Source organism: Balaenoptera musculus, chromosome 2, assembly GCF_009873245.2.
Source record: "Balaenoptera musculus isolate JJ_BM4_2016_0621 chromosome 2, mBalMus1.pri.v3, whole genome shotgun sequence".
Lineage (NCBI taxonomy): Eukaryota > Metazoa > Chordata > Mammalia > Artiodactyla > Balaenopteridae > Balaenoptera > Balaenoptera musculus.
The window spans coordinates 23,762,114-23,776,078 of NC_045786.1; the positions used below are offsets into that span (position 1 = coordinate 23,762,114).

General features: G+C 40.6%; 1 protein-coding gene across 1 annotated transcript in view; it reads right to left on the reverse strand.

Moving 5' to 3' along the window:
- Positions 1-521: 521 nt before the first annotated feature.
- Positions 522-13,965, reverse strand: part of TAF3 (TATA-box binding protein associated factor 3) — a 154,298-nt gene continuing 140,854 nt past the window's right edge. The window contains exons 5-7 of the mRNA XM_036844098.1: positions 6,395-6,650; positions 3,306-3,412; positions 522-2,495 (exon numbers count right to left, since the gene is read on the reverse strand). Coding sequence (XP_036699993.1) covers positions 2,381-2,495; positions 3,306-3,412; positions 6,395-6,650 — 478 coding nt within the window. The 3' untranslated portion in view covers positions 522-2,380. The remainder of the gene's footprint in view (positions 2,496-3,305; positions 3,413-6,394; positions 6,651-13,965) is intronic.

Consider the following 13,965-nt stretch of genomic DNA (forward strand, 5'->3'; position numbering starts at 1 on the left):
ATCCACATTTCCTTTTGCAGTTTCTCGGACTTCCTTTGGTTGGTATACGGACAGGCATCCAGTAGAGACTGAGACCACCAGCCCGTTTCACACAGGCCACTGAACAGTCAGAAGATGGTAACAACTTTGGGTCTCTGGTGACCTGAACTGGATTCAACTCACTGACCTAGAGGTGAAAGGCTCTGTATTCCATTACTAATCCCTTGAGCTCTCCAGCCCCCTGAAAATGATTCTTTGGTTTTATTATTGCAAAGGCCATTTATAAAATCATGAACTGGATTTAGGAAAGCAACCATGAAATAGCAAGGGACAACAAACTGATTGAAATTCCTTCAATGTCATTTGGGCTGAAGTCTCTCAGACAGTAGGATTGGGCGAAGGTTATATATTGGCACCTCCATTCTTATTTCAGTGGCATGACCAGGTCACTTAGACATGGCAACGTCAGATACACTGACCATGCCTCGAGGAGCTAAATCCTAAATAAAGAAAATGGAAAAGCAAACTATGAAATAGCCAATAATCTTTATTTTGCACTTCCCCACCCCCATCCCTCTCCAAAAAGCACTAAATGGGTAGATTTGTGCATGTGAAAATATTGTATAAAGTATTTAGGATGATCTCAAATTAATAGAACAAAAAACACGTGTCTCAACATAGATGCTTTGTTTCTTTGTAGGGATAGAAAAACTTTGACTTCTAGAACAAGGAGGGCAATGAAATACTGCAATCTTGAAAGGGTGACTCCATTTCCACTGATTTGCAATTTAACATCCATGGCAGAAAGCCTCATTTCTCTAACCACATAATATGTTTTAAAATATGATTCATACACTAGTATCAATTTACTTGGCATTTAAAAAAATCACAATTTCTATTAATATATTTGTATTAGGTTCAAAGCCCATATTCTAGTATTCAAGATATCCATTACACTGGCCCAAGTTGGGATTACTTCAAAATCAAGTAAAAGTCCATATTTATTCCAAAGTTGCTAAAATATGCTAATAAAATTAAATTTGATGTTTTACATTAAAAATAAAATATTTGGTTTATCTCTCAGACATCTATAACATATAATAAATAGTGGGCAGTATAGTAATATAATAAAGTTTTGTGATACCCTGAAATTTGATGAGTTTTCTTTAAAAAAAATTTCATAATATACTTCATTTCAGCCTTAAACCACAATATCAATGAACAGATTTGCAGAAATAAAACAATATAAACACAAAATGCTACAGTATATATATATATATATATATATTTCCTTTTTTTTTTTTTTTTTAACTTTCAGGGAATCTACATGTCCTTTGAAACAAAAGGAAGTCAAAGAAATTTACAGAAACAAGAGATAACAAAACAATTTCAAATCATAAACCATAGATTTAAATTGCCTTGTTTTCCTTCCAACTGCTCGGGTCCTTTCCCCCAGTGTTTTGGGTACTGCATGGGTTCAGCTCAAGGTAGGTAACTTTGAACTACGCATGGCTCTTTTTTTCTAGCCTTCTTTGCTTATGTACAGCAGTAATTACAGACATGGCTGAAATCACAGCAGATTTCAGAGAAAGCCAGATTTAAACATGATAAAAAATTTTTAAAAATAACTACTTCATAAATATTTATTATTTACATTAGGGGAGATCTCCTGGTCTGAAGAGTTTTTATACAAGTTGATGAAATGGATAAGCTGTGAGAAGAACACCAGCAGTTTAGAGAAATGGGCAAAGTCGGGAGGCAACAGAGACAGAAAATAGGTGAGAGTCAACAAAAATAATTTGCACAAAAGCCAACAGGACATGATAGAAACCTTTTTCTTAAAAAATATAAGGTATTTCACAAAAAGCCTGAACATTTTACATGTTAGTACTAAAAACAGGGAGGGAGGGGAAGCTTCATATATTTTTCATCACAAAAATATTTACCGACACTCCACCTGGAGTTTTCTTTTATGTGATTATGATTATCTCACTAGAGAGGGAAGGAGGCTGGAGGCGCAGACAGACTACCAACGTCACCCTCAGTCACGGTCAAGGCAGGCCACACGCCATCTCCTCATCTAACACCTTAAGGAAAAGGCCCTGGAGAGAATCAAGAAAATCGAAAGGGAAGATTATGGTCTTTTTATTAGTAATACTTGTCACTGGTAATAGAAAACGGAGGCGAGGTGGCCCCGGTGCCCCGCCTCCACGTGAGTTTTCCTTCGGTCTCGACCACGTGGCCCCAGGCCGGGGTGTTCCGGAAGGAAAATCCCTGCGGGTGGTGTATTTCTGTCCTCAGTCTTGCGAGGTTCATAACCTTCAGGAACATGGTGGGAGGTGACACGGAGGCGGGGTCACGGCACCTCCCCCGAGGCATCAGGACAGGGGCCCCCGGGGCGTCAGTGCGCCCGGTGCTTCCTCTTTTTGTGCTTTTTATCCTTCTTTTTGTTGGCACACTTGGGACAGAACCACTGCATCTCTTCCGGGGGCGCGGCCATTATCCCGACGCAGGGCCTGCATGGTTACCAAGGAAGAAAAGGCTTCAGACAAACAAGCTTTATTTATCCACACATTCTTTTCCTGTGTTTTTAAAGAATTTCAAGTCATTAAATAATGTCCTAAGTCTGTGATGTATTTACCAGAAATCCAAGTCACATAGCTCTGACGGATGCTGCGCTACTGCTGGGCGTGTGGGTGATCACCTTACACAAAGCCCCTCTCCAGGCCCCGCTGGAGAAATTAATTAGCTCATTCATCCTTTCAGCCAGAAATAGTCTAATGCTTCTGAGCCACGGCTTTGTTTTTATCTCAGAGATATCATATAGCACGTGACTAAGTGGACTCCTATCTTTTTATATCTGATATTTTCAAGATAAAACAGGAAGACTGCATGCATTTTGCTGGTGTTTCTTCGGTTCTGGGGGGGCGCTGAAGAGGTGCAGAAACCACACAAGCTGTCCCTTCACTTCTGCACTTTGTGACACGTTTACGGGGGGTTCCCTTAGCGTTGCCGTCAAGCACTGCAGCTGCTACAGAAAACGACTGGCAAGAAAGGAAAGGGAACCCCCTCTAGCTCCTTTTCCTTTGTTAAAGCAGGAGGATACATAAGCCAAGCAACACATTTGGAATTTAGGCTGAATAATGATAGTCCAAAGACTCGTGATTTTTGCAATGCACATGAACGCCTTTCTCTTGGCAGTGATTCTGCTCCGTACACCGCTCTCCGGAGAGGAACTGCCCTGGGAGAAAAGCCAGGACGGGCCAGAGGCACCCCCACACCCTGCGTGCAGAGCCCCTCCCCCCAGGGCCACGATGGGGACTCACCAGTGGTACCAGTCGTCACAATCGTCACAGCCAATCATGGGGCTCCCGTCATCGGGCTTGTTGCAGCCGGGACAGATCCAGATCTGGTTCCCCCATTCGTCTCGGATCTGGGGTTGCAGGGGAGGGAGCAAAACAGAGATGCTTTGAGAAAGAAGAACCCAAAAAAGGGCACAATAAGGATCATTACTTCACACTGAGAAGCTAATACACCGACAGATTAAACTAAAAACAAAAACAAAAAACCCAGTAGTTAACAGTTTAGTAAAGCTGTGATCATGGTCACCACTATCCTGGGATCACCTGAAAAAGCAAATGGCTACTAAGTGTTCAATGATAAGACATTTCTTTTTCTGTTTTTTGCCCCTCGGCTTGCAGGATCTCAGTTCCCGACCAGGGATTGAACCCAGGGCCCGGCAGTGAAGGCCCAGAATCCTAACCACTAGGCCACCAGGGAACTCCCAAGACATTTCTAATGAATATTTTAAACTCTCTTTTGTAAGTCATAAAAACAAAGCATTTTATAATCATTTCTGTGAGCAATATGACCTACAGCCACTTTTATCTAAAGAAATCCTGTAAACACACACATCCTGAATGACTAGGGTTTTCATGGAAGTAACGATGAATATTTTTGAAAGCTATTGAGCTTAACTCTATGTTGTTTCCTCCATCGCATTCACAGGCCTGGAATTAATAAATACGGCCAATGTGCATGTATTGCCTTATTACTTATTAGCCAAACCCTTCTCCTGAACTACCTGATAAGATCAAGGATATAAAAGAGTTGTTACTAAGTAACTTTCCATTCCCTTTATGACATTTTCAGTAAAGTACAATCAACTAAAGGGCAAATGAAATAAGGGACGCGGGAGGCCAAAGAGACACACATTTTCATGTTATTTTGCAACAAATAATGCTGTGCTCTGAACTTTGCTTTACTTAACTTAGCAGTTCCAAATAAGAAGCATCCCTAACTGAACAACTTCCTCAAATTCCACATGAACAAGACCGATTTGGAAGAAACAATTCTATGACGGGCATTCAAAAGCAGGAATGATAATTTTCTAAAGTTTTTCCAATTACACAGCATATAATTTCATTCAGTTTATTTTGCAAGCTATAGTCTCTCCTGGTACTTTAAAATACAACACTGACTAGATGTGCAGGAGAGAAATGGCTTTCTCTGTGTGTGATGGGTGTACGGGGGGCAGAGATGTTTCATTCCACTGATGCGCTATTTTAAGGCTGACCATTCTCAAAACAGTCTCTACAGAGGCAGAGGATGCTGATGTGAAGGCTTCCTAAACAAATCTGTGGGCAGCTACATCCCTGACTCGGTCCTCTCTAGTTTCAAGGGGAGAGACCACCAGTTAGCACGTGCCAGCTGTCTGGGGCGAAGGCTGGCCCAGCGCCCTGGGCCCTGAAGCTGCCATGCATGGCCAGTCCTGCTGCTGGCTGACCTTTCTTGAAATTAGGAGGCCGTGACCCTGTGACATGGGAAATCTGCCACAGCACCCATAATAACTAACGCCCAGCCCTTCACGGTTTACTAAGTTCTTTCAAATGTCTTACTTGGTTTCATCATCCTAAAACAATGCTTGGATAGGTTAGAAATGGGGAGACTGGAGCTAAGGGAATGTCAGTGACAGTTCCAATGTCACAGATTGGGCAGTGACAAAATCAGCCTTTTTGCTGTATAGCCTGTGTCCTTCCTTCAATTCAGACGTTTTGTCTTCTGTCTACAAAGTGTCTCTGAGGAGACAGAAGGCTTTTCATCCATGTTGTCTATGCAAATCTGATCCATCTCCAGGGAGTTAACTCAAAAACCCACTGGAGAATCAGAAATCAGCGACCACCTAGTCTATCAACCCCCTAATTACACCTGAAGAAATGGAGGCCGAGGAGATTAAGTGTAAAATCCTCCCCAATTAACCAATCTTGGGGTGATGCGGCCTCAATTAAACATCTGTAGCAACTGGTCCTTGAATGGACTGATTTGATGATCACAGATTTTTGTATCATGTCTTCTATTTTTGTCTTGAATGGCCAATTTCTTTCTTCCTGTTAATATTTCATGCCTTTATATCCTCTGAAGTATATATTTTGAAGATTTTTGAGATTTTCTTATCCTTCGTATCATTATAGTGCCTCAAATACTTAATGATTCATTGAAATTTCCTTCCCAAATGCCTTTATAGAGATGTAATACTTGCACAATTTATAACAACAACAGCAGCAGTCTGACCCTGCCACCCTCCAGCCCCATCTATTCAGAAAGACCCGAACCACCACTAGGCTGACAGATCTCAGTCTACGTACTTGGTGATCTCGGCTGTGTCAGCTCAGCTAGGACCTCCATGTGCCTGATATCTTTTTGTCGTCTGTTTATGTGTCACTCTACTAGAGCTCAAAGGACATATTTATGTAAGTGCTTTACTACTTGATTGAATTCAGGGCTTGAGTAAGATCTGATACTATTAAGTATGGGGAGAACACGTAAAAACGGTTCCATGACAACCGTGCGAACTTATTCATCAAGGTGAGTTTTTCCACCTGAAGACCGGCTTGGACCCAGGAAGCGCTGTGTCTGGAAGTTCATTTCCGTTCACTCTGCAGGCCCTGCTATGTTCTGCACCTTAGCCAGCGAGTTACTATAACTAGTGCTGCTGCTCAGAAAGAGCAGCTGGCCCATCAGACGTGTGTATATCACACAAATTATACTCTTAAGTGAATCACTGCTTGATCAAGAAAGTCAATGAGGGGTTTAACTATCACTATTCACCTCTATATTTATACACTGATTGTGCTGTGTATAGGTATATAGTCATCTTCCAAAACAATGCCGAATAAAGAAAAACAATGCTCTGACATTATTTATGGAGACTAAATATGCAAACATCCTAACAATACTTTTCAGCTGAAAGCTTGAAAGTGCAATGAAAATGCCTTTCCAGTCATAAAGAATTGCCTCTGAAATTCAATAATGATTCATCTGACACTGCATTTTTAATTGAAAACATTTTCATGAGGAAAGAGTGAGCTCTTAAGTGGCTGTTTCTTAAATACTCCAAAAATAGAAAGTAGCGCACCACGTAAGTGCTGACCGTCTCCGTGACCACACTCCGGACGGGGGCTTTGGAACTGGCAGCTCCCGAGGCGGCGGGGGCCGGAGCGGGCATCCCGGTGAGGGGCGCGCTGGCCGGGGCCAGAAGGGGCAAAGGCACGGGAGCGGGGGTGACGTGCACGGGGACAGGGGCGGGGGCCGGCGTGGGCGGCGGCGTCTTGGGTCTGTTCAGAGAAGGCGCTGGCTTAGCCTCGGGGGCTGGGACCACTTTGCTGATGACACTGTCAACAAAAGAGAGAAAAGGAAAAGTCAAAACACATAGTTGAGTCAAGCCAGGTAGCTAAAAACATGATCGCACAATCACTTGGTTCTTCTAGCAGCAAACGACTTTTTGGGGAGTCCAGAGAGCAACGGAGCTCAGGGTTAAAGGCCCTTCCCCAACCTGCTTCTCCACTTACTCGGTCACGGCTGGCCGAGATGTCAGGCAGCGGGGGTGAGGCTCCAGCTCCTTCCCTGGTGATGTCGCCAAGTCCTGATTAGAGCTGCGTGCTGCTCTGTCTCTTTTTTTTTTTTTTTTAACAACTTTATTGGAGTATAATTGCTTTACAATGGTATGTTAGTTTCTGCTTTATAACAAAGTGAATCAGTTATACATATACATATGTTTCCATATCTCTTCCCTCTTGCATCTCCCTCCCTCCCACCCTCCCTATCCCACCCCTCTAGGTGGTCACAAAGCACCGAGCTGATCTCCCTGTGCTATGCGGCTGCTTCCCACTAGCTATCTATTTTACGCTTGGTAGTGTATATATGTCCATGCCACTCTCTCACTTTGTCACAGCTTACCCTTCCCCCTCCCCATATCCTCAAGTCCATTCTCTAGTAGGTCTGTCTCTTCATTAACACTGTCTTACCCACAGAACCCATGCCGGGGAAGAAGAACTAGGCTCAGAGCCAGGATATCTGAGTTCAAACCCTACGTCTTCCACAGGCCGGCACGTGACCCCTACGTCTTCCACAGGCCGGCACGTGACCTGGGGTAAGTCGTTTAAAAGTAAAAGTTAAAGGAGGCAAGAATATACAATGGAGAAAAGACAGCCTCTTCAATAAGTGGCGCTGGGAAAACTGGACAGCTACATGTAAAAGAATGAAATTAGAGCACTCCCTAACACCATACACAAAAATAAACTCCAAATGGATTAAAGACCTAAATGTAAGGCCAGACACTATCACACTCTTAGAGGAAAACATAGGCAGGACACTCTCTGACATAAATCACAGCAAGATCCTTTTTTACCCACCTCCTAGAGAAATGGAAATAAAAACAAAAATAAACAAACGGGACCTAATGAAACTTAAAAGCTTTTGCACAGCAAAGGAAACCATAAACAAGATGAAAAGACAACCCTCAGAATGGGAGAAAATATTTGCAAATGAAGCAACTGACAAAGGATTAATCTCCAAAATTTACAAGCAGCTCATGCAGCTCAAATATCAAAAAAACAAACAACCCAATCCAAAAATGGGCAGAAGACCTAAACAGACATTTCTCCAAAGAAGATATACAGATTGCCAACAAACACATGAAAGATTGCTCAACATCATTAATCATTAGAGAAATGCAAATCAAAACTACATTGAGATATCATCTCACACCAGTCAGAATGGCCATCATCAAAAAATCTACAAACAATAAATGCTGGAGACGGTGTGGAGAAAAGGGAACCCTCTTGCACTGTTGGTGGGAATGTAAATTGATACAGCCACTATGGAGAACAGTATGGAGGTTCCTTAAAAAACTAAAAATAGAACTACCATACGACCCAGTGATCCCACTACTGGACATATACCCTGAGAAAACCATAATTCAAAAAGAGTCATGTACCACAATGTTCACTGCAGCTCTATTTACAATAGCCAGGACATGGAAGCAACCTAAGTGCCCATCAACAGATGAATGGATAAAGAAGATGTGGCTCATATATACAATGGAATATTACTCAGCCATAAAAAGAAACGAAATTGAGTTATTTGTAGTGAGGTGGATGGAGTTAGAGTCTGTCATACAGAGTGAAGTAAGTCAGAAAGAGAAAACAAATACTGTATGCTAACACATATATACAGAATCTAAAAAAAAAAAAAAAAAGGGCATGAAGAACCTAGGGGCAATACGGGAATAAAGACACAGGCCTACTAGAGAACGGACTTGAGGATACGGGGAGGGGGAAGGGTAAGCTGCGACGAAGTGAGAGAGTGGCAAGGACATATATACACTACCAAATGTAAAACAGATAGCTGGTGGGAAGCAGCCGCATAGCACAGGGAGATCAGCTCAGTGCTTTGTGACCACCTAGAGGGATGGGATAGGGAGGGTGGGAGGCAGAAAGACGCAAGAGGGAAGAGATATGGGGATATATGTATATGTATAGCTGATTCACTTTGTTATAAAGCAGAAACTAACACACCATTGTAAAGCAATTATACTCCAATAAAGATGTTAATAAAAATAAAAAATAAAACAATAAAAGTACTAGTTTCTGTGCGCCTCTAAGCAGCTGGTGCTATACTAGAGGCTTTCCATACATCACCTCACCTAGCCCTCACAACAACTTCAAAGAAGTTATAGTGACACCGCTTTATAGATGAGGAAACAGGATTAGAGAGAGAAAGGAATTTGGGTAAATGGGTGGCAGGCTTAGAACCGAGGTCTATTTGATTCTAAAACTCTTCTTTTCTTTTTACAAAGTGCCTTTATTTGAGGGGAAATAAGTATATCATCTCAAGTTTAGAGAAAACATATTTGCTTCTGGTCTCCCTCCCTCCCTCCTCCAGAAGGAACCACTGTCCTCCAGCCAGGAGGTGTGTTTCTAAATTTTTGTTCTTTGAACTTTTTCTGCCTTTGCAGATACCCATAAACAATGCATACCGTACCACTGTTTTATGTGTTTCAAGTATATAAACAATTCACACTATATTTATCATTTGCAACTAGCTTTCCTCACCTAGTTTTTTTTTGTAACTGAGATATAAGCAACATTGTGTAAGTTTGCACAGTGTGTCAGCTTGACACATTTGTAAACTGCAAAATGATTACTGCAGTGGCCTTATTAGCTAATACCTTTATCACACCACGTAATTATCATTTCTTTTTTTGAAGGGAATTGTTCGGATCTAGTCTCTTGCAACCTTGACATTTGTAATACAGTATTGTTGACTATAATCTCCATGCTGTGTATCAGATCCTTAGAACTTATTTGTTTACTAGTTGCCCACTTAGTTTTACGCTCTTGATTTATCGATATATATTACTTATTTTAATTGCTATATAGTATTCCATAGTATGAATAAGTCAAAGGGTTTTTGCCCATTGTCCTACTGACTGTACAACGTATTACCTTGTAAATGTTACATGTTAACTTGTAAATATGGTGATGCATCTCCCTGGGCTATATTCCTAGACATAAAGTTTCATCTTTATTAGGAATCCGGAGCTGCTCTCTAAAATAGGCTGCACTGACCTACCTCTTCCTACGATCCCGCACTGACCTTCCCAGACCTTGCTTTTCTGATCAACAAAGTATAAATAAAGATAGCTGCCTGTGAGGGCTATGGTGAGAACCTGAATAGGGAGGAACCCGTCAAGAACTATGTACAAATGTGAAGTGTCATGGCCATTGCTCATGTCATCCCCAGCATTGTCATGACCAATCCACACAGGGCCTCTTTCTCAAAGTCCTTGTTTAGAAAAACACCTCCCCTACAAAGCACTGATTCTTTGCTATTCTGGTCAGAAGACTATAAAACAGTATTTCAAAAATTCCATCATTATACAAGCAAATAAACAGTGCTGTTACTTGCTCTCCACTTGTTTCACGTGAGTGTGATCACCTTCCTAACTCGAATGCAGCCAAAGACCAAGAGAATTTAACATGGGCTGTTTGTCCAGGAGACACTCAATAGCTGCTTAATGTAATTCATAGTGAATATTTATCCAGCACTAACCAAGTTCCCAGCTGTTGTGAGTGCTGGAAAGCCAAGTGCATGCCGGCACCTGCTGAATGTTCACTTGCCTATCTCAACCCTCATAACAACCAAATGAGGTAACAAGTGCTGATATTATCCTCCTTTTGTAGAGGAAGAAACGAAGGCACAGAGATTAAGTACCTTACGCAAGTTCACAGACTACTATGTGGCAGAGCCAGGATTTAAACCCAGGCAGCCTGATTTCAGAACCTGCGATCTTAACAACTACACTCTGTTGTCTCTCAGTGCTTATTGAGTGAGGTTTGCCTTACATGTAAGATGAGAGGTCCAAGTTATTACTATGGAATTTATATCCATAGGGCAAGCACTCCTTATTCTTATGGTTAGACTAAAATTTAAAAGCACTGTTCTGGGAGGCAGTTTCCCATAATGGTTTAAAATATGGGTGCTGGCGTATGCTAATGCACATATATGGAATCTGAAAAAATGGTACTGATGAACCTAGTGGCAGGGAAGGAATAAAGATGCAGATGTATAGAATGGACTTGAGGACACAGGCAGGGAAGGGGAAGCTGGGACGAAGTGAGAGAGCAGCATGGACATATATACACTACCAAATGTAAAATAGATAGCTAGTGGGAAGCTGCCGCATAGCACAGGGAGATCAGCTCGATGCTTTGTGACCACCTAGAGGGGTGGGATAGGGAGGATGGGAGGGAAGCTCAAGAGGGAGTGGATATGGGGATATATGTATACTTATAGCTGATTCACTTTGTTGTACAACAGAAACTAACATAACATTGTAAAGCAATTATACTCCAATAAAGATATTAAAAATAAAATAAAATAAAATAAAATAAGGGTGCTGGAACCAAAACTAAAGGAAAAGCAGGAACCCAGAGAGGTAAGTAGAACACAGATGTTTCACTCTGAGGGCATTTGTGTATAAGGTGAATCTGATCTTTGGTTTTGATACAGGGGACAGGTTTCAAAGCCCAGGGCCTGTCAAAGTAGAAAGTCTAATAGAACTCCCTCCCCACATTAACGACTCCCAACAGGCTATACCAGTTAGGTAAGACTGAATCAGGTCTCATGAATTCTCAACTCTGGTGGTCCAGGACAACACATTTAAAGTAATTTGCACTTGTAATGCACCTAGGTACCCAGCACTGATCATCTTGAAAGGAAGTAACTTAAAATCTAGGCTTCATATTATTAATACAGACAATTATTTAAGAAAAAAAGCAGCACAGAATCAAAGATAAACATATAAGGAAGCAAAGCTGCAACAGGGAGAACCAGAAGGAATAACAGACAGTATAAAGAGACCCATAAAGACCACAGATACTGCAATTATCAACTACAATACAACTCTGCTTACAGTGTTTAAAAAAATAAAAGGCAAAACTGGAAATTATCTGCAGGTAATAGGAGGTTACACAGAGTTATCTAGCAGATTTGAAAAGATCCAAACAGACCTTATAGAAATGGAAAGTACAGTAACTGAAATTTAAAACTCAGTGGATGGGAGAACTATAAACTGAATAGAAGAGAAGAAATTATGTAGAATGTAGCCTGGAGAGGCAAAGAAAATACAATAAAAAGGTCTAATTAGTACTGTTTAATCTAAATTCTAGAAAGAGAATGAAACAGAGGTAAAATGTTAATAAAGAATATCTGACTTTTACAGAACTGATGAAAGATACTAATCCACAGATATAAGAAGCCCAACAAATCCCAGGCAAGATAGATAAAAAGAAATCTATACATACACACATCAGAGTGAAAAGATAAAATATCACAGGCAAGGAAAAAAAGTCTGAAAAGAGCCCAAAGGAAAAAAGGACAATTACTTTCAAAGAAAAAACAGGTGACAGCTGACTTCTCAACAGCAATGCTAAAATCTAGAAGACAGTGGAATAACATCTTCAATATGCTAAAGGCAAATAAATTTTGTCTTCAAAAACATCTTTCAAGAATAGGATGAAATAAAGACATTTTCTGGCAAGCAAAATCTGAGAATTTGCCCCCAGTGGACCCTTACTAAAAGAAATTCTAAAGTAGCAATTCCCAAATTTTTTGGTCCTAGGATCCCTTTACAATCTTAAAATTAGTGAGAAACATAAAGAACTTTTGTTTATGTGCATTATATCTGCCAATACGTACCATACTAAAAATTGAAACTGAGAAATTTAAAAATAATTAGAGAGTTCATTTAAAGATAACAATAACAAACCCATTACACGTTAACAGGTAGCATTTTTTTAATGAAAAGCAAATGGCAGTTTCCTACAAGTTAGTTGCAATGTGGAATCTGAAACCATATCAATAAGCTTTTCATATTCTGTTATATTAAAGTCCATTGACCTGTCTGGCACTTTGAATAGATATTTTACCAATGCATGATTTTATAACATTATGCACTGGTGATCTAAAATATTGTTCACTGAATTATACAGAACTTCCAAATATTTATACATATATATATTTTTAAAAAATCATATTTGTTGGTGTTACCATCCATCTCATCAAAAATTTCTTAAATTGTTGAGGAGCTGTCAATTTGTAATGATATGTTTTCCAAAATTCTAACTTTCACGTAAAAGCTTGAATTTTATCATCTATAACAAATGCTCTCAGGTATTTTCTTTGAAATAACAGTCTTGGGCCTTCTCAAAAAAAATACAACATCCGGGATTCCCTGGTGGTGCAGTGGTTGAGAATCTGCCTGCCAGTGCAGGGGACACGGGTTCGAGCCCTGGTCTGGGAAGATCCCACATGCCGCGGAGCTACTAGGCCCGTGAGCCACAACTACTGAGCCTGCGCGTCTGGAGCCTGTGCTCCGCAACGAGAGAGGCTGCGATAGTGAGAGGCCCGCGCACCGCGATGAAGAGTGGCCCCCGCTTGCCGCAACTACAGAAAGCCCTCGCACAGAAACGAAGACCCAACGCAGCCAAAAATAAATAAAAAACAAACAAACAAAAAAAACCCAGAAAACAACATCCATGGCTGCTTTGTATCCTAATTGTGTGCATATCTGTCTTTATCACTCACATTAAGTGGTATATCCCTCAGGAGTAAGGTATGTACTATCTTATTTGTCTTTGAATTATCTGCAGTATTAAACACAGTGTCTTGATACATATTCATCAACTTTAATATGTTTAATGCCTAATATTACAGGGAGAATGCTCCTATAGAATAATTATTTTACTTTTGAATATTTTTTGCCTGTTTAAAATATTTAAAAATAGGTCAGTTTCCTCTATTCTTTCCTTCCTGCCTACCTTCCTTCCACACTACTTAATGAGTCCCAATACCACTGAGATTTCTATGTGCCAACATGGATTCTAATTCCTCATCTTTCTACTCATTCTTAGACCAAGAATGATCATGACACCAATGCAAGGTACAAACACATCATGAAGGTTTCATTCTTTTATCTGAAATGCTTTTAAATTGTTTTAAGCTATACCAAACCCGTAATGAATATTATTTGCCTTGCCTGACTCTTTCTCAATCCCCTTTCATCTCTTTCTATTTTTCTTAGATTTCTCCCTTTCCTACAAGGCCTGTGAATGGTGCCCATGAGAATGGTTTAGCAATAGCAGT